The sequence below is a fragment of the Apus apus genome, chromosome 17 (assembly GCF_020740795.1).
Source record: "Apus apus isolate bApuApu2 chromosome 17, bApuApu2.pri.cur, whole genome shotgun sequence".
Classification (NCBI taxonomy): domain Eukaryota; kingdom Metazoa; phylum Chordata; class Aves; order Apodiformes; family Apodidae; genus Apus; species Apus apus.
Genome location: NC_067298.1, coordinates 5,402,761 through 5,421,479, shown reverse-complemented (window position 1 = coordinate 5,421,479; position 18,719 = coordinate 5,402,761). Strand labels below are relative to the sequence as shown.

The following is an 18,719-nucleotide window of genomic DNA, read 5'->3' as shown; positions in this document are numbered from 1 at the left end:
CTTGTCCCCAGGACAGATCCCCCTGAAGGGTGTGGAGAGGCCTCGCGGCGCAGAAACGGGCCCAAAAAGGAACAGCTGGCGTTGCCTGTGAGCTACGGAACATCCTCGGGGGAAGCAGGGGGGGCTGGTAAACTCAGCACAGCCATGACGGCCCTGCCCTGCAGCTTTTGGCTGTCACAGCCACACCGTGAGCAGCTGCCAGCCCAAAATCCATGGGGGTGGCTGACTAAATCCACCCTCCCGAGGGAGTATGGTTCCCAGGTAGCCAGTGACTTGGGTGCTGAGGGATGGGGACCAGACAAACTGTGGCTTCACAGCCCCTGGGGATGGACTTCACACTCTTTTAACACTCAGAGCTTGTTTTAGAAGAGAAGGACAGCTCCTTGACTAAGAACTGGAATTATTTATTGGCTGTTTTCCACAAAGAGGGCACAGCAGCCCAGTTGTCCCTTGGGAGTGCATGGGGATGCTACCTCCTCGGTCTGAGAGAGATGAAGTGTTGCTGGATGTTACTTCAGGCTCTCCAGGAAGAACTCCTCCTCCTCTAAGAAATCTTGGTCCTGGGAAGAGAGGGAGGGATGGGATGGATACCAGAGAGTGCCACAGAGTCCCCGTGCAGGGTGATCCTCATGATCATGACTCTTCTTCATGCAGTGAACAGGTGCCCATCTGTGGTATCCCTGGGTGTATGGGCTCCTCAAAGAGCATCACCAACTGGGGAAGGACCCAGCAGGGAAGCAGGGGGGTGATGAGAGAGGATGTGGACATCATGAAGCCAGAGTCCAGCAGAGCTTTTTTCTCCCACCCAGGGGACGGGGTGAGGTGAGGGGCAACCCCCTTGAGCCACTGATGAACCTGAGATGAGCTGTGAGGACCCACCCATCTTTGCTTCTGCCATCATTCCTCTAGGTGCCCATGGCTTCTGCAAGCCCACCCAGCAGCTCAGCCCCCACAGCTTCTCAGGCTTCACCCAGCCCTGCTCCCACCCAGCTGGTTTGAAGCCCCTTCCAGCTCTGGTTTCCTCACCACCTCACCTGCTGGTCCCTGTACTTGAGCAGCAACAGTTGGGCATAAAGCACCTCAGGGTTGGCCGTGGCCAGGCTTTCCTTGCCATCCCCATGGCTGTGCTGAGGGAGATTCCTGTTGGGAGGTGGAAAACCTGGAACAAAAGCTTGGGTATGTGCTGCTGCTGCTGCTGCCATTAGAGCAACTGCAGATGGAGACAGCACAGCATCCATTTTTTTGCTGCCTGCATGTCCCTGCAGCAGAGTCCTCCCCAGATTTCCACAGTTCAGATGGGTTTTAACCCACCTGCCTCTCCCTTCCTGCCCCTTCTATCCCTCCTGGCACTGCTCTGGCTCAGAGAGCTCCACTGAACTCCTTCAGAGGATGAGGAGGCCAACTCACATCTGAGGTTTATCTACAGAGGAACTAAAACTGCCCCCAGGAACATCCCAAGCCTCCTGAGAAGTGCACTACATGTGCAGCTGCTCCCCAGCACATCCCTTCCCATCAGCAGCATGCAGGAAGCCTTACACAGCATCCTGGAGGGGGCACAGAGGTCCTGGCCTGTGGTCAGGAGTGTCATGGGGTTGCTGGGCTGTGTCATCTGGAAAGCTGTGCTCTGCCACTCCTGCCTCATCTCCAGGAGAACGAGAGAGAGAGAGAAGCTGTTGACAAAAGCTCAGGCCCTTGGTGGGGTAACCTGGGGCTGAGAAGGGAAGGTGAGAGGGTATTTACCTGGTGCAGACGCTGTTCCTGCTGCCTGAGCTGCTCCAAGTGCTGCTGCATGACCTGCAACCTGCTGTGGTGCTGGGACTCGATCCTGGTCGCCTCCCGCAGGGCTCGCTCCCCTTCCTCGTGCTTCTGGGACGAGAGCTGCAAGGCAGGGAGGCTGGGGCAGGGCTCCTTTCTGCGTCCCCTCCCAGGACACGATTCACGAGGGGTGTGAAACCCCAGCTTTGCTGCCAGCCCCTGCCCAGCTCTGACCTGCAGCACAGACTCCCTCCTTACCCTGGCCATGCTTTTCAGCTCCTCCTCCTGCCGCCGGACGCACAGCTCAGCCCTGTTCACCTTCTCCTTCTCCCGCCTCAGCTCCTGCCAGGCCTCCTCTTGCAGCTCCCTGTCCCTTGCCAGCTGCTCCTCCTTGACTTTCAGCTCCTGGCCCCGAATCTTCAGCTCTGCCTGCTCCTAGGATGGGGAAACCAACGCATGACGTGCCCTGTCCTGGACACGATCTCGTGCCTTCCCAAGTGGTGGGAAAGATCTGTCCCTGCTGAGCTCCTTATGTGTGCCAGTGTGGGGCACGGAGCAACAACACCAGGTTGGACTTGATGGTCTTCAAGGTCTTTTCCAACCTTGACAACTCTATGATTCTACCTCCCCATCAGGGACCAGGCCCTGGCAGAGCTGGGACTGTACAGACAGACACACACTCCTTACCCAGAAAGGACAGACCCCTCACCATGCTGCAAACCCTAAACATGCTCAAGGCACAGCAGTTAGTCAGCAGTGGAGATCATCCAGCCTGAATGGTCACTTTTCACCCTGGTAGGCCTTAAAGATGCTGCTCTGCTACACTGTCTGTATCAGATATTCCCTCTGCACGTTCCTGGGGGAGCAGAACTGACTCTGGACATCTCCCCATGGCACAGGGAGGTTTCACTTAACCCAACGTGGGGTTTCCTCTCCCAACAGAGGCAGCTGCCCCTGGCCTGGCTGCCCAGCCCCCTCACAGGCCAAGGGCAGAGACAGAAGCAACTGATGCTTCAGTCAACTTCTAAAACAGGTTGGTGGAAGCTGTTCCCCACCACCCCGACTGATGTCTCTGCCTGAAACACCCGAAGGCAGCTCTGAATGTCTCCCCTGCGGGCAGGACCGATGGGTGAACCTGCCGGGCGGTGCGGGAGGCCGCGGGGAGGGGCTCCCCTGCAGTACCTTGGCCAGGCTGACGATGGTGCCCTCTCTCTGGGAGTCCACCTGCCGGGCTCGCTCCACATCGCGCTCCATCCGCTCCTTGCTCAGCTGCTGCTGGGTGTGGAATTCAGCCCACTCGGCCGCCAGCTTCCGTCGCTCCTCCGAGCACTTCTGCATCACCGACGTCTGCTCCTCCAGCAAAGTGCTCTGGGGAGCATCACAAGAGGGGGGAGAGAGAAGAGCACTAAGTCCCGTTCACTGCAGGGATTTTCTTCCTCAAACCCATCTCTGCCACTAAACCCCCTGCAATGTCTGGAGGCTGGTTCAAGCCTGTGGGTGCCCAACCTGAACCTGCCCAGGTTGTAGCCCCACACTCCTCAAGAACCAGCATGCATCACAGCAGCCTCCTGCACCCACCTGGGGCCTGATGGAGATTCAACTGTGTGACCACGTGTGGGACTGAGGAAGCAGAGGGAGGATGCTGCAGCCTGACACCCAGCTCTTTCATCCACCACAGACCTTAGCACAGGACCAGTGAGACCCAGGGGACATGTGAGAAGCACCTGGAGATACCTGCCCATCTCACCTTTGCCCTCTCCAGCTCTGCCCTCTCCAAGGCCAGCTGCTGGGCCGTGACTCGCCGCTGCTCCTCCAGAGAGTGCTGCAGTGATTCCAGTTTGGATTGCTCTGCTGTTGCCTTCCATCGCTCCTGGATCCGGACACAGAGGACAGAGAGATTTTATTTACAGGCTCCAAACCAGGAACTTCCAGTGGGCAAGACTCACCCCCCCACACCCAGACAGGAGAGGGCACAATGTGGGCTCACCTGCTCCAGCAGCCGAGTCTGCTCGCCCAGCCTGGCCTCCATTTTGGCAATCACCTCCTGGAACCGGCTCCTCTCCTCCTCCATGTCCCTCTGCTGCTGTGACAGCCTGTCCTGGAGTGCTGGGCAGAGACAGCAGCAGGGCCATGAGCAGCACGAGGTTAGAAGCCTCCTCTATCCACACCATATTCATGGAAAAGCTGCATGCACTTGTGCTCATCACTTTCTGCACATCACCAGGACACCCATTTGTAAGAGGAAGACAATAAGATGTCCTGTGACCAAGGTCACAGCCCCTGGCTGACCCAGAGCCCCAACGTTCTTCCCATTTTCTGGGTGTCCCTAGCCCCAGTGAGGACTCTGAAGCCATCCTGGCAAGGGGAACAGCAGATGTACCCTTGTGCTGCCTGTCCCGCTGCCGGGCCTCCTTGTCCAGCTCCTGGGAGGTGGTGTGGTGCAGGGTCTCCACCTTCTGCAAAAGTTCACGTAGGTCTCTGGAGAACTTCTCTATCTGCTCGATGACAGTGTTCAAAGACCTGCAGAGAGGAGTGAGGGGAGTGTCACCCCTGTGGGACATACTTCTGTCTCCCACAATGGAGAGGGGGATGTGTGGTGGGCCAAAGGCCAGGCAGCCCTGCCCCAACCTCTTGGGGTCATAGCCCAATAGGAGGTATGACCTTCAATAGGAGGCTATCACCTCCAATAGGAGGCCTCCATAGGAGGAAGTTGTAGCTGCTGCTTAGGGGAGAACTGATGGCAATTACACAGCTCAGTGTCCCTGGGGGTAGCAGGTGGGAGAGGGGATGGTTCCTGTTGCCATGGTCCAAGGCTGGTTTCCCACAGGATAGGGAATACCATGGCTAGGGAACAAGGTGTGGACACAATGATGGCTGTTGGTACCTGGTGTGTGAAGTGGCACTGGTCACTGCATCCACCTCCTGGTCTTTCAGCCACTTCAGCCTCTGGAGCTGCTCTTCATAGTCTTTGCGCATCTCCTGGACAGACACCCTGCAGGACACAGGACACCAGTCACACCCCAGTGCTCCCCGTGACAGGCACCATGGAAGAGGCTTGGTTGTGGGGCTGAGAACCAGGCCCCAGGAGCTGAGCTGGCACAGGGCATCCCACTGGCAGGTATCCACATTTGGGGGTACAGGCTTCTCTGTCAAACCTGACTTCTCATTGACCCAAACTAGGTGGACATCAGTGACTCACTGACCTGACTAAAAGGGACCTGGGGAAAGAGAACACTGGGTTCAGCATCTTTCAAAACACAAAGCATTCACTCTGAACCATGTCTCCAGCCAGTGTCCACCTACAAAGCAAATCCCTATTCCAAAAGCCACCAAGATGCCCACAACCCAACACTTCTGGAGTCCGTCTTCTCCTTTCCCCAGGTCCCCAAACTGTTCCCCGGTTCCTTTGCTGAGACAGAAGGTACCAGCCCCACACATGCTGCTCATGCCACTCTCACCTCTGCAGCTCCTGCAGCCGCTCCACCTCCAGCACCTTCTGCTGCTCCAGTGTGGCCACGCGCTGCTGGTGCTGTGCCACCAGCTCTGCCGTTGCCTGCTCCTTATCCTGCCTCTGTGTCTGCAGCTGAGCCACCAGCTGCTCCTTCTCCTGCTGCAGCCTCTCCTCCCGCTGCCTGTAGGTCTCCTCCACCACCTTTACCTGGCTCCTGCCCAGAGAGGTCACAGCAAGGAAGAAGTGTTGCTTTCATGGCAATTCCAGGTGCTCTCCACCCAAAGTGGAACAAAGCGGTGTTGCTGTGTGCATGGGGAAACTGAGGCACAGGCTGCTTCACAGTCTGAGTCCTGACCCACTTGCCACTGCCCAGTGTGGTGCCCTGGCTGGGAAACGTGCTGGAAATGGGACTAGCTCTTCCTTCTTGTCAGCCATGGGACAGTGTTGGTGAGAGTGGACCCCACCTTGGGTCACCCATGGGGCTGCTCTGTCCCCGCCAGGTCCACATCCATATGGCTCTGTGCCTGCCCACCCCAGGAATGGACTTGGGAAGTCCTCCAGTACTCCCATTGCAGGGGAGATGGACAGGGCTGCAGGCAGGGATGTGACACAGAGGGGAGCACAAGGAGCCTGGTACCTGTGTGTGCTTTTGAGGAGATCCAAGTCCTCCTGGTGACGCTGCTGGAGACTCTCCAGCAGCAGTTTGTGCTGCATCCGCTCCTGCTCCAGCATCTGGACCTGTGGAGCAGATGGAGAAGGTCTCTGTGCCACCCCAGGGACAGAGCTCCTACAGCAGCACTTGGAGAAGGAGGTTTCTCCTCTTTCACCTGTCACCCTGATGCTATTTGGAGCAGATTTGACCTCTTCTCCCCCCCCCGGGTCACCCGTGGGTCCCCACCCAACAGGTGATGGGGCCTACCTGGCTCTCCAGCTCTGCCACACGCCTCTGGGCACTGATCAGTGCTCCCTGACAGCCTGACACATCCTCACAGAGTTGGGCTACAGAAGCCCCCAGCCTCTTCTCATGCTGCAAACCCAGGGCTGGGGGCTCTGCCTGTGGGGGTGGAGAGAGAAGATTGAGGCCCTTCAGGATCAGAGGGTTTGTTATGTGGCCAGCAGCCCCCAAAGGAAGGCACATGTCTCACCTGCAGCTGTGGGGCAGCCTGGAGATGTACTTTGGGAGCAGTCACCTGTGAAGACAACAGGGATGCTCTCAGGGAGGTAAAGCCCTGAGGAGAACATCTCCACCTAGCCTGGGCACAGGATCCATGCCCAGCCTCCTGCTGTCCCTCCTCGACCCTTCTCCAGCCCAACCTCATTGCTGGCCTGGGTCCCTTCTCCTTGGGTGACACTCAGCAACCCCTACCCCAGACATGCTGCCCTATTCCTCGCTGGGGAGAGATTCAAGGGTTAACCATGACTCCTCTAGGAGATGGCATGTGTCCTGCCACCAGGGCAGGATGAGAAGGTCCAGCGAGATAAGAAATGGAAGCTTCGAAGATGAAGCAAGAGGTGCCCTCTCTGTCAGAGGCTCTGATGCTCTTTCAGTGGTCTAGGAACAGTCTCAGAACATCTCCACCACAATGCTGGGGAAAGCCAGTTGAAGGAGAAGTCCTTTATTGACTGGAGCCTCTGTTGTCTCATTAATACAACACAAACATGCCCAGGGAACTGTGTAAATGCTGCTCAGGCAATGCAGGGTTGTAAACACACACGATTTGCAAAGGATCCAGAGCACATGCACTTTGGCTTTGACAAATACAACTTGTGGCATCTCAGAGCTCTCCAAACTCTGCCTCCATGAACGTGGGCTCCCAGAAATGCAAAGCTGGGCCCACCCTTCCTCCTGCCAAACCAGCACTAACAAAGCTGGATGCTGGCAAGTTGGCCAGGGGAGGGCTTGAGATCATCACACCAACCCTGCACCTCTTGGAGAGGTGGGACCAGCAGACCTACCTGAGCAAGTGGGGCAGGGTCCTGTGTCTCCTGCTCTCCTAGGAACAAGGCTGTGGGGACTGAAAAATGAACAAGTCCATGATTCAGACATGGCAATGGGAACCATCCCTTCCCAGAAGGATGAGAGCCTGGGTGTCCTGGGCAGAGAGACAAGGGTCCTGTTTTGCTCCAGTGATAGGGATGGAGGGTCAGACAGGCTTGTCTGTATATGCATCCCAACACCACCCCACACAGGATGGAGGGAGTCTGCTCTGCAGAGTAAGTTTAAGGGCAAAGCACAGCCCCTCCTCCATCCCTGTTCCTTAGGAAAGCAGCCAGGTCCTCTAAGCCACCTTCAGTGGCCTCTAAACTGGTGCAGAGTAACTGGTGCAGAGTCTCAGCCCAGGGCAGGAGGAGCTCTTCCAGCACAGAGCACTACTGGGATGAGTGTGAGGGCAGCAGGAGGGGAGAGGGATGGGACAGCATGACCTGAAGCCCACCCATTGCTCAGAAAGAGCAAGTCTCTTGCAGCCCTCTGACACCCCCAAGGCAGCACTGCAGAGTTCAGCACACCCCAGCACAACATCCCCACCACACCACAAAACTGGGATGGTGGGATCCTGAGATCCTACAGCTTGGCCATGCTGGTCTGACAATGGCTGGTCAGAGCCTGGACAGCATCCACAGGGCCAAGGGCAATGTTTGTGGCTTCTGCCTTTGTTTCTGTGGGGCAGGGGGACCCTCTCTCTGCATAATGCAGCCCAAATTGTACAACCACAGCAAACCTACCCAGGGTGCTGGTGTCTCTGGAGGGATCCACCTTTGCAGGCTGCGACGGGTGAGCTGAGGCTTGTTTAGTGGTGCTGAGCCAGGGGACCAACTGCCTGCATGGGCAAAGAGGCAGGAGTGATGCCCAGCAGTGCCAGGGATGGGCACATGGACATGATCCTGTTTGACATTTCTCTAAGTTTCAAGCTTGGCTGTCCCATTGGGATCAAACAGGCAAAAGCCTGATGGTCTTTCAGAGCTGCATCCCAGTCACAGAGGCCCCAAAGTGGTCACTGCTGACTACCAGCCCTTCCCATTCCCCCATCTCAGACAGGAAGCTGCTTTCTGCAGGACACCTCTCCCATGGAGGATGCCTGGAAGGTGAAGGAGGCCTTACCTAGAGCTGTCTGTGCTGGCTGCCTTGTCCTGCAGGACAGCTGCCTGCTGTGGTGCTCCTGTGGAGGCAGCTGGCTGGCTGCAAGCAAAAAACATCCTATGGGAGAGAGCTGAGGAGGCAATGGAAGATCCTTTCCCCCCCACACCAGTTCCTGCCTCGCAGGTAAAAGCCTCTGTCCTGCAGCAGGAATCAGCCTTTTGGCTGCAGAGGGAGCAAAGACACCTCAAAACCTCAATCACTGATGTTGCTCCTTGCTGCACCCATCCCCTTTCCCTGGGCAGCAGCAGCCCCAGGTAACACAGCCCTGTCCAGGACACATGGCTGTCTGCAATTCACTTCTGATTCCCAAGCCTGTGCCTGTTTAAACTCAACTGGAAAAGGCTTGCCTGGAACTAGGAGGAATGAAGGGGAATGAATGCAGGAATAAGGAACATGGGGGGAGCTCATGGGGTTGTGCTGATACAGGACAACTCCAAGGGTGCAACCTTGGCCACAACTGTAAGGAAAGCCTAGGGGTATGCTGGGACTATGAGCTGGATCAGAAAGCCCCCACGTTAATCACCCCAACCCGAGACAAGATTTTGCTTAAAATTCATTTCCTAAATCTGAGCCAAGGGTTTCTGACAGGTCCTGCTGGAGCAGCTACACATGGAGCAGACAGGAGTTCTGTGGCCATGAACTGTGCCTTTACCTGACAGGAGAGTGGGGATCCAGCCCTCCTCTGGGGGCCTCCAAGGGCTTGGCATGTCTCTCCTGGGCCTTTGCCTGTGCTTTCTTTCGAGACAAGGCAGCACTCAGCCAGTTCTCCTCCTCCAGCAGGTCAAGTTTAGCTGCCGTGTCCTCTGCAGCCAAGGGCTGGCTGGGGGAGAGTGCAGCAGGACTGGCCTGTGCTGGAGATGGTGGCTCCAAATCTATGAACTCCTCATGCTTCAAGCCCAGCCAGTCGCCTCCAGCCCCACTGCTCTGCAGAGAGCTCTGCCTGGCTGGAGGAGGAGGTTTGGAGCTGGGCTCTGGTTTTGGTTCTCTGCTGCTCTCAGCTGAAAACCTGCTGCAAGGAGAAGCAGTCACACACTTGCCTGAGAGGGTCTCTGGGGACCTGCCTCTGAGGAGACCCTGTCTATACCTCACTGCCTGCCTCCTTGACGACTGGCCCTCAAGTGTGGAGGCCACCGTGGGCTGATACACTCCAAAGACAAAATCTTCCTCATTCCAACCCTCTTCCTTCTCTGTTCAGACAAGCAGCATTGAGTCAGTGCCAAGAAGAACACCCAGCTACAAAGACACCAGCCCTCCTCCTCCTCCTCCCCTGCAATTCCCACTGGGATCACTGCCTCTGGGAGAACAAAGCTGGAAACATCTTCCCTGGCAATGTGCCTCCTCAGTGTGGCTGGGAAAAGTGTCTTTGTTGGGAGTCAGCCCATGTCAAAGGGCAAATGAGTTATGGGTACTGTGTGAATGCTGCTGGGCTGCCTGGAGGGCAGAGCTCACCCCTTCTGCACCAGCCCCTTCCCCCTGCACTGCCCAAGAGCCCTTCAGCCACACTGCTCACCCCTGCAGAAAGAGTATTTCCCCTGCAACCCTTAGAAACCAATCTCACTCTCCCAAGCCAATGCTGTCACCTCTGCAGGCCTTCCCAGTGTCCCTGGCTGTGCTCACCTGGCTGCTTTTGGTACTTCTTACCCAGTTTGAACTCCCTGCGCTCCCTCGTGCCAGGCGGTTCCAGAATTTTGGCCACGGAGCCTTGTCTTGGCTTGAAGTGGGCTGGCTGCAGCTCCTCTCTGTTGGGGACACAGTGACAGATGGGTTCCTCTGACACATGGCTGTTCCTCATCACACAGACTTCCCAGGGTGCTCTGGCTCTTCTCTGCAAAACGAGATGCTCTTGCCCCTTTCTGGGACCCTTCAGCATCCCCTCTCACACCACAGAAGCCTCATCTCGATGCACAAGCCATCCCCTGCTTTACTCCCACTGCCTCTCCATTGCCCTTACTCTTCCATCTTCTTTCCCTGCTTCTCTTCTCCTTTTGTGCCATTCCCAAGTCCCAGTGCCTCCATCAGGTCATCACCATCATCTTCAAAGGTGAGCTCCTCCCTCCTCCGGACTGGGGCTGCAGTGGGCAGGGGTGGCTCTGGGGATGGGATCACACACACTAGGAGGTTTGATCAGGGCTTTTCTTTTTTTTCAAAACAGAGATCAAAGCCTGCTCTTATCTCTCAGGACCATTTACAAAGTCATTTCTTAATTAAGTCTTTTCAGTGACCAACTCTCAAGTGACAAAGTGGCAATGCACTACAGCCTGGACTGTGCCCACTGGTGGGACAATGCTGGGTGTCACTAACACTGGGGTTTCCAGCTCTAACACGAGCAGCTTTTTTCGCTTTGCAAGTTTCCAAGCAGAGAATTCCTGTCCCCCTTCACCCAAAGTTCCTGCTCCACCAATGTACCTTAGTCCTTCCCTAACCAACCAGCTGCTCTTTGTGTTCAGAGTGGATTTATAGAGGTGAAAGGTGATTTAGGGGACTATCAGACCCATTAGCATCCCTGCTGCAGGAACAAGAGGGATGAGTGCCAGTATCCCAGCCACAGTGCAGCTGGATCCCACTCAGGGGTGCCTCAGCTGTGGTTTGGTGTGGACCTGTGATGCTCTCAGCCACTCAAATCCACACCCAGAAAACTTGTCATTTGGTAACATGTGAAACAGGCTGGATGAAGTTGAAGGTAAGACCTGAGCCTCCGCCAGAAATATCAAGCACTTGGTGAGCTGTGTCACTATTAACCCTTTTAACAAGCTGCTCTCCAAATGACCATGCTGGTTAATGAGAGATGGGACTAGGTGGCTTCCATGTAACCAGTCTGGACCTCACACCAGCTGATCCAGGCTGCTGGTTCATTTAATACAAAGAGGCTGCATTGAGCAACCTTGCTCACCTTTCTCTTTGCTCTCTTCTGTTTTCTTAGAGCTGCTTTTGGCATCTGTTTGAGCTGGCTTCTTAGGAGCATCCTTCTCCTCATCAGATGAAAGCACTGCCAAAGGACCATCAAAAGCTGGGCATTACCCCATAGGGGCAGGAAAGGAGAATAATCCCAATAAAAATAAACCAACCCAATGTTATTTAGAAGAACAGTTCTGCACTAAACCAAACACTATCCCCCTCTCTGTGCACATGAGGACAGGAGACTACATCTGCCCAAAGCCATGAACAGAGGTTCTGCAGGGACCTGGGATATCCTTGAGTCTTCCTGAACTTCAAACACTCAAGAGTTAAGTTTCTGTACATATTTTCTCCATTTTCTTTCTCCTAGAAGAAAATAACTCAAAATGTGGGTGTTCTAATTCTTGAACACTATTTAGGTGAAGAAAATGGGGGAAAGTCCACCTAAATCACCTAAAGCCCATTAATAATTTTAATAGATGCTGATCTTAAAGTGAAAGCTTTGACAATCAGTTCTTGGCTGTGTCAGGAAACCACCTCCCATGTCTGGAAGCTGGAAGGAATGCCCACTGACCAACGGGGCTCCCAAGTGCTACAGACAGTCATTAAAAACCAAAGCACATGTGAAAATGCAAATGGCCTCAGGAATTATCTCCTGGGGAGGGTCTCAAATGCAGAGCTGTGTTGGTTTTTTCCCTTTGGTCAACTCTGAAGGATTAGATTTGCACCAGCACCATAGGGGTGAAGGACTCTGATCTCCTTAACCATCCAACCCTTTGGTTAACACAAGGGGCAAGCTGTGGGCAAAGAGCAAGGGCAGAGTCCTCAGCTGCCCTCAGGCATCTACATGCTGAAGTGAAGCAACCTCCTACCTTCAAAGTTGAATTTCTTGTACTGCCGGGGAGCACCAGGAGATGAGAGTGGCTTCTTCTCCACTGCAGGTACAGAGTCTCCTAGAAAGAGGCCACAGCTCTCAGAGACAAGGTTCTACAGAGATGACTCTCTCCCACCTGGGCTGAAGGTCACTTTTCTAGCAGCAGCCCCCAAAAGCACATATTGCAACACACAGTCCCCCCTCAGCCCTACAGGGATGGAATCTTTCTGGAGAGGTCTCCGTGCAAGCAGAGGAGAAAAGGGCCTCAGGAAGAGCAGGGCAATTTTGGCATGTCTGAAATGCAACCCCTCTGGCTCGCCTTCCATGCAGATCAGGCAGGTGCCTGGTGTTTGACCTGCACCAGGGAACAGCCAAATGGTGTATGGTGGGAGATGGCAGCAGGGATGTTAGGGTTGTTACCAGACCACAACAAGAGGCTGGGCCAGGGATCTCCCAAGGGAGATCTGGGACAGCCCCAAAAAAGTTAAGGATTTTAGGGAACAAATCCCCTTTTGTTCTCTATCCCAGAAGACAAAAAAACCCTGTTACTTTAGAACCAAGCTATGAAAACAAGAGCAGAGACTCTTTTTTACCCTTCTCAGGAGCTAGCAGCTTCCCTGCAGTTTTCACAGCATCTCCCAAGGAGTCACGTTTCCTAGGACCTTTCACAGTGTTCTCCCCTGGCCCAGAACCAGGTTTTGATATTCCCAGGAGATCAGCTTCCATGTCATCCAGGTCCTGGAAATCAAAAGGACAAAGATGAGAGCAGGCTGAGTGCTGCTACTGCCTCATGGCTGCTTCTCCCTTTGGAAGCTGGTGCTGGAGGCTGCAGCTGCAGGGCAGGTGGGGCTGAGAGGGGGGACATTTATGCACCTTTACCTTCAGGGTCTGCAGCACAGCTTGAGGGTCTGTGTCAGAGGCCCCAGACCCCTGTGTGCCAAGGAGAGCAGAGATCAGAGACAAGCAGACTCTGGAAACTCCTCACCCCTTGTTTCCACACTCTGGCCCCTAGTTTTCCTCATTTTATGGAATGGAAAAAATATATGCCCAACTCCTCCTGATATCCCCCTCCCTGGAGACCTCCTGTGCCTTGAGTCCTTTGCTGAGATCCTGGGAGAAGCATTAGGAACACCCAGGCCATTGCTTTGGGGAAGGGTCCTTCCTACAGTACTTCACCTGAGGTGCACCCAGGCAGGCTGGGCTGCAGCACAATGTGCCCCACTGACTTTGTTCCTCCTTATCCAGGGCACCTGAAAGCCCTTCTCCCACCATCCATCCACCCACTCCCTTATCCCACCTTCCCCACCCCACAGTCATGTTGGAGAGGGTTTACCTCTTCACCAGAATTCCATAGTTTATCCCCGATATCCTGCTGCCAACTTGGATGGGGTGACACCAGGGGAAAGCCTGGCCTGGCTCAGTCCCAGCCCTCAGGACACCCAGGATCTCTCCCAAAATTTGGGCTCACCTCTGCAGCTTCCTCATCTTCTGCAGGGAGTTTGCTGAAGAAATCATCCTCTGGAAAGGACCTGTGAGACAAGCCTGGGGGTTAGCAGGACCACAGGATGGGGCAGGTCAGAAGGGGCTGGGGAGCACAGAGAGATCTCCAAGGGGGAGAGGCTGTGTCTGAGCACTCACTTCTTGCTGGGCTCTGAGCTGGTGCCCTGGGCTCTCCCACCACTGCTCCTGGCTGGCTGGGAAGCTTTGGCAGATGTAACAGGGGGTTCATCTAGAAAAAAAAACAACCCACAAAAAAACCAAGGAGATTAGGATGATGGACACGGGCATATTCCTGGCCTAGGTACTCCAAAAGGGTTTTTGTTGTCTCCCTGTGAGCCACAGAGGCTTTTAATCAGAAATAGGACTTCACCTCCCCCTCCAACCTATTCAATGGCCTCTAGCTCTGGAAAACTGCTCCCTGCTTTATCCCCCTTCACAACTGGAGCCCCTTGGAGATGGATGGCTGTTGCACCAGCACCTTCTGTTCCCAGGAGAGGAGTAAGAGTACCAGGATGCTGCCCTTTCAGATGCAAAGAAGGTTCATTTTACCATCATATCCCAGGAGGTCACCAAGCAAGTCATCGATAGAACCTGAAATGAGACAAATAAAAGGTACTGAGGCAGGTGAGCTCACCAAGCAAGTGTAGAAAAGCTCCCAATTTCATTATGGCTCACTCTTAAAAACCCCCAAGAATAAAGGTTTGGTCTCAAACATCATCATCTTAAGGCATTCCTTGCCAGCCTAGAAAGAACTGCCAGGACTTGATCCAGTGTTTTGTGAAGAAAATATTTGGCTTCACTTAGTCAGAAATGGGACATCTCTACTCAAGTGAGCCAGCTGCTTTCTATTAAGTCACTGGCCCCAAGCAGCCCTTGATCTGTGAGCTCTCACCCCCTTCTCAGAGCCCCTGGGCAAGCCCAAAAGCTTCAGTCTCAGGGGCTGCAGCAGGCCCTAAACAGGCAGGTAGGGAGTAGAGGACAGGAAGAACTGAAATAAATGTATATATTCTCCCCTGGATTTAGAAAAGCCCACAGGAAAAGAATATAGGACCCCAATAAGCAAATCTACTTGATGTGAGAGGCAGGTGAGTATCTCTGGTTCAGGAATGACACGATACACTCAATTGCATCTTTCAGACATGAGCCATGAAACATTCCAGTAGCCAGGACTGCCACCTGATCCCAGTGTCCCCCCTCCTCTGTCCCACATGTCCCCAGCATATCAGAGCACCTATAGACAGTGAGAGGAAAGCACACAAGTGTATGTACCTCTTAAACTTTTCTTGGATTTTGCAGCCTATGGGGAAAAGACAAATTACCTCATTAGAAAACAAAGCAAGGCTGACCCAGACTTTCTCAAAACACTAAAGTCAGCAGCAGGTTTCTCCAGAGGATCCCAGAAGCAACAAAGCCCTCCTCTCACCCACGCTGTTTGGGAAACAATGTGTGAAACAGGAGGCACACACAGAGTTATTCAAACTTGTGAGACACAGTGAGCACAGCCCCTCCTGATCACCAGCTACTTAGAAGCCTCCAGTGCTCAAGATAATTTCTCTTTCTGAACAGAGGTTGCTAGAGCATCAACTTTGGATTTCCCAGGCCTGCCTGTGTGCTGTATCACACTCACCATTGCAGGATCTCAGCCTTCTCCTGCTCCAGCAAGCTTGTTTACTGATTTATCAGATCTCCGTATCCATGTTGTGGGGGGATCTAACACTGTTGAGCACATCCACACCAAGCTCCTACCTGTGGGGAGAGCAGGATTTCCTGATTTCCTGTTAAACAAACGTCCCTCTCCTGCTCAGGGCCTCTCTGCAGCCTGCCAGGCTGGCTCCATGCTGCTCTGACCTCTCCACGCCCTTCTAAACAAGGCTCAAACTGAGTTTGAAAAACAACCCCCTACCCCCCAAAACCCTCGAGCTTCTGCAGCAGCTTCCACGGGGAACACCACACTGACACCAAGGAACCACTCAGCAAAAGAACCTGAGATGGAGCAAATACCACCCTCCCCGTCCCCTGTGTGCTGACTGAGAGCCCAAGGGTTGGCTCCCACTTTGCCCAAAACCTGGAAAACACCCCGAGGGGGTGGGAAGAGGGGAAGAGGGCAGGGAGGGAGGAAGAGAGGGAGGAAGAGAGGGAGGAAGGGAGGGAGGGAGGGAGGGAGGGAGGGAGGGAAGAAGGGAGGGAGGGAAGAAGGGAGGGAGGGAAGAAGGGAGGGAGGAAACCTCCTCTCTTTGGGCCTGCAGCACCCGGGGGGGATCTCAAAGGAGAGGAAGGGCTGCAGGAGGTGCGGGGTGAGGGGTGGAAGGAGCTCCCCCGGTTTCTGAGCAGCGCTGCCCCCCCCCCCCCCCGTTTGCCACGGCAGCCGGTGCCCTCCTGACGCCCACCATCCCGGGCCCCGCAGCCCCCAGGCCCTGCCCCGGCTGCCCCTGCCCGGGAGGACCCGGCCTTGACCCACCCGGGGCTCCCGGGGGCCCGGGAACCGCAGCCCAGGGCAGCGGCCTGCAGGCCGGGCCCGGCGGGAGGGGCCCGGGCCGGTGCGAGGCGCCCAACGACTGCGGGACCCCCTGCTCCCTTCCAGACCCCCTGTTCCCCCTCAGGACCCCCTGCTCCCTTCCAGACCCCCTGCAATTCCAGACCCCCTGTTCCCCCTCAGGACCCCCTGCTCCCTTCCAGACCCCCTGTTCCCCCCTCAGGACCCCCTGCAATTCCAGACCCCCTGCTCCTCACTCCAGCAGGATTATCCCGTTTCCCCACCGGGCCTCGGGAGGCTCCGGGTTCCCAAAGAGGCCGGGGGGCTCCGGGATTTTGCTCCCCCACCCCCCCAGGACGTGACCTCCAGGGCCGGCTCGGGCACCAACCATCAGTCCGCACTGAGGGGGAACAGGGGGTCTGGAATTGCAGGGGGTCCTGAGAGGGAACAGAGGGTCTGGAAGGGAGCAGGGGGTCCTGAGGGGGGAACAGGGGGTCTGGAAGGGAGCAGGGGGTCCTGAGGGGGGAACAGAGTGTTCTGGAAGGGAGCAGGGGGTCCTGAGGGGGAACAGGGGGTCTGGAATTGCAGGGGGTCCTGAGGGGGAACAGGGGGGTCTGGAAGGGAGCAGGGGGTCCTGAGGGGAAACAGGGGGTCTGGAAGGGAGCAGGGGGTCCTGAGGGGAAACAGAGGGTTCTGGAAGGGAGCAGGGGGTCTGGAAGGGAGCAGGGGGTCCTGAGGGGAAACAGGGGGTCTGGAATTGCAGGGGGTCCCGCAGTCTCAAAACCCAGCAGCACGCAACGCACAGAGCTGGGGGGGAAGGGGCGCAGAACAACAACAACCTCCAGCAAACGCAGGCGTTCCCCTCGGAGGAACCGCCAAGGGCGAAGGAAGAGGGGGGCGAACCTTATCACGGTGTTGTTACCCGTGAGAGGGAAGATGGAGACGGAGGGAGGGAAAGAGAGAAGGGAAAGAGGGAGACGGGAGCAAGGAGGAGCGGGAAAGGAAAGGTATCACCACCCGCAGGGTCCCGGTCTGCCGGTCCTCCTGGTTATAATCCTCAGCTGGGGGAGATGAAAAGGAGCAAGGAAAAAGCAGGGGGGGTCTCCTCGAGCCCTTTATACCTCACGGACTCCCCCGGCCATGTCCGCAGGAACCTGCGCACTCCCCGCCCGCCGCCCGGGCCGCGGAGCATGCGCGGTGGGGCGGGGGTCTCACCGCCCCCCCGGGCGTGGGGGTCTCATCACCCCTGGGGGGTCTCATCACCCCTGGGGGTCTCACCGCCCCCCCCCTGGGAGTGGGGGGTCTCACCGCCCATCCCCGGGCGTAGGGGTCTCGTCACCCCTGGGGGGGTCTCACCGCCCCCCCCGGGCATGGGGGTCTCACCGCCCGTGGGGGTCTCATCGTCCGTAAGGGTCTCACCGCCCCTTGGGGGTCTCATCACCCCTTGGGGTCTCACCGTCCATCCCTGGGCATGGGGGTCTCACCGTCCCTGGGGGTCTCATCGTCCCTGGGGGTCTCATCACCCCTTGGGGTCTCACCGTCCATCCCTGGGCGTGGGGGTCCCACCGCCCCTTGGGGGTCTCATCACTCCTGGGGGTCTCACCGCCCCTCCGCTCAGGGCTGCCCGAACGGAACAGCTCGAGACGTTAACCCCCTGAACGCCGGCCCCGGGATTCTACCCTCGCTGGGTGCAGGAGGCACCAGCCCTGCTCCTCCTGTCTTGTTTTCTTCTACTCCTTAGTCCCAGACAATCGCCGGGGAAACACTCACCTTTTGAGATTTCCTGACCTGCAGACCCATCTACCAGCGGCTTTCACCCTGCGTGCTGCAAGTCCAGCCGGGCACACGGGCTCCTTCCAAAGGCTGCAGCAGAAAGTGGCATTTTCAAGAGCCCATCGTTCAGATCAGGCTGGAAACCACGGTCACAGACTGCTTGTTTCAGACTCTCCAAGGGGAACAGTGATGCTCCCAAGTGTCACTCCTTGACACTGAAATCACTTCTACTGAAGCACAAGAGGCTCCACACTTGTGGCAACCACACCATAACATTTTGTCAAAGAACGGAGGAGTCCTAACCAGGACAGTTTAAACCTTGTTTCCTGATGGTGAAACACAGCACATCCTACCAGATTGTGGCACTGGGGTATTACCCCCAACAGCAGCAAGATGGAAAAGGGTGTCCACACCAACAGCATTTGCTCTCCTATCACCATCTCCTCCAAAATGATGGGGGGGGGGAAAGGTAAAGAAATAGCTTCTATGAATTAAAGCTTCTGCTGCCAAACACTTGTTAAATCATGGCAGTGATCAGTTTTGCTGCCCGGGAGCTGTAATGTTTTCCCTGTGGTTGTGGGCACAGCAAGGCCAGAAAGGTCAGACTAGAAGTAAGACAAATGAAATCCAGCTAATTAAAGCCTTCTGAAGAATTCATTCTGCTTCACCCATCACTTGAAATGAAATCCACTGAAGGCAATGCATGAAAGAAAGACATTCTGTCTGAAAACACAGTTTTGTAATTTATTAAATGTGTACATGCAGTTGGCTAGCAGGGTTGTAATTAACATTTTTAACTTGCCCCTCCCCTGCTCTACTGAATAAACAGAAGGCAAAGCCTGCTTCAGCCTCCTCTGGT

The 18,719-nt window shown here is 55.7% G+C and overlaps 1 protein-coding gene across 8 annotated transcripts; it reads right to left on the bottom strand.

The window, feature by feature from the left end:
• Positions 1-383: 383 nt before the first annotated feature.
• On the bottom strand, positions 384-17,939 carry FBF1 (Fas binding factor 1). 8 transcript variants are annotated; one of them, XM_051634890.1, is made up of 31 exons: positions 17,105-17,246; positions 15,242-15,360; positions 14,884-14,911; positions 14,164-14,205; positions 13,753-13,843; positions 13,583-13,643; positions 12,994-13,044; positions 12,708-12,852; positions 12,113-12,193; positions 11,236-11,331; positions 10,297-10,435; positions 9,963-10,084; positions 9,430-9,532; positions 8,998-9,354; positions 8,307-8,384; positions 7,931-8,025; positions 7,163-7,221; positions 6,352-6,396; positions 6,126-6,260; positions 5,844-5,944; positions 5,214-5,420; positions 4,640-4,747; positions 4,136-4,275; positions 3,743-3,861; positions 3,503-3,625; positions 2,938-3,123; positions 2,014-2,190; positions 1,741-1,878; positions 1,537-1,642; positions 1,035-1,159; positions 384-560 (listed from the first exon to the last, which is right to left on the bottom strand). In XM_051634890.1, the coding sequence occupies exons 2-31, from the start codon at positions 15,242-15,244 to the stop codon at positions 510-512; spliced, it is 3,312 nt and encodes a 1,103-aa protein (XP_051490850.1). In that variant the 5' UTR covers positions 15,245-15,360; positions 17,105-17,246; the 3' UTR covers positions 384-509. The 8 variants fall into 8 exon arrangements, with proteins under 8 accessions (XP_051490850.1, XP_051490852.1, XP_051490847.1 ...); XM_051634892.1 differs by having other exon boundaries at positions 8,998-9,351; XM_051634887.1 differs by lacking the exon at positions 17,105-17,246 and adding an exon at positions 17,858-17,939 and having other exon boundaries at positions 8,998-9,532.
• Between the last annotated feature and the right edge of the window lie 780 nt (positions 17,940-18,719).

Bases quoted from the DNA above. Each gene is read 5' to 3' on its own strand.
- FBF1 (XM_051634887.1), bottom strand. The intron at 13,045-13,582 runs GTGAGCCCAAAT...CTTGGCACACAG, and splicing joins AAGATGAGGAAGCTGCAGAG to GGGTCTGGGGCCTCTGACAC. The intron at 6,397-7,162 runs GTAGGTCTGCTG...TTGTCTTCACAG, and splicing joins ACCCTGCCCCACTTGCTCAG to GTGACTGCTCCCAAAGTACA.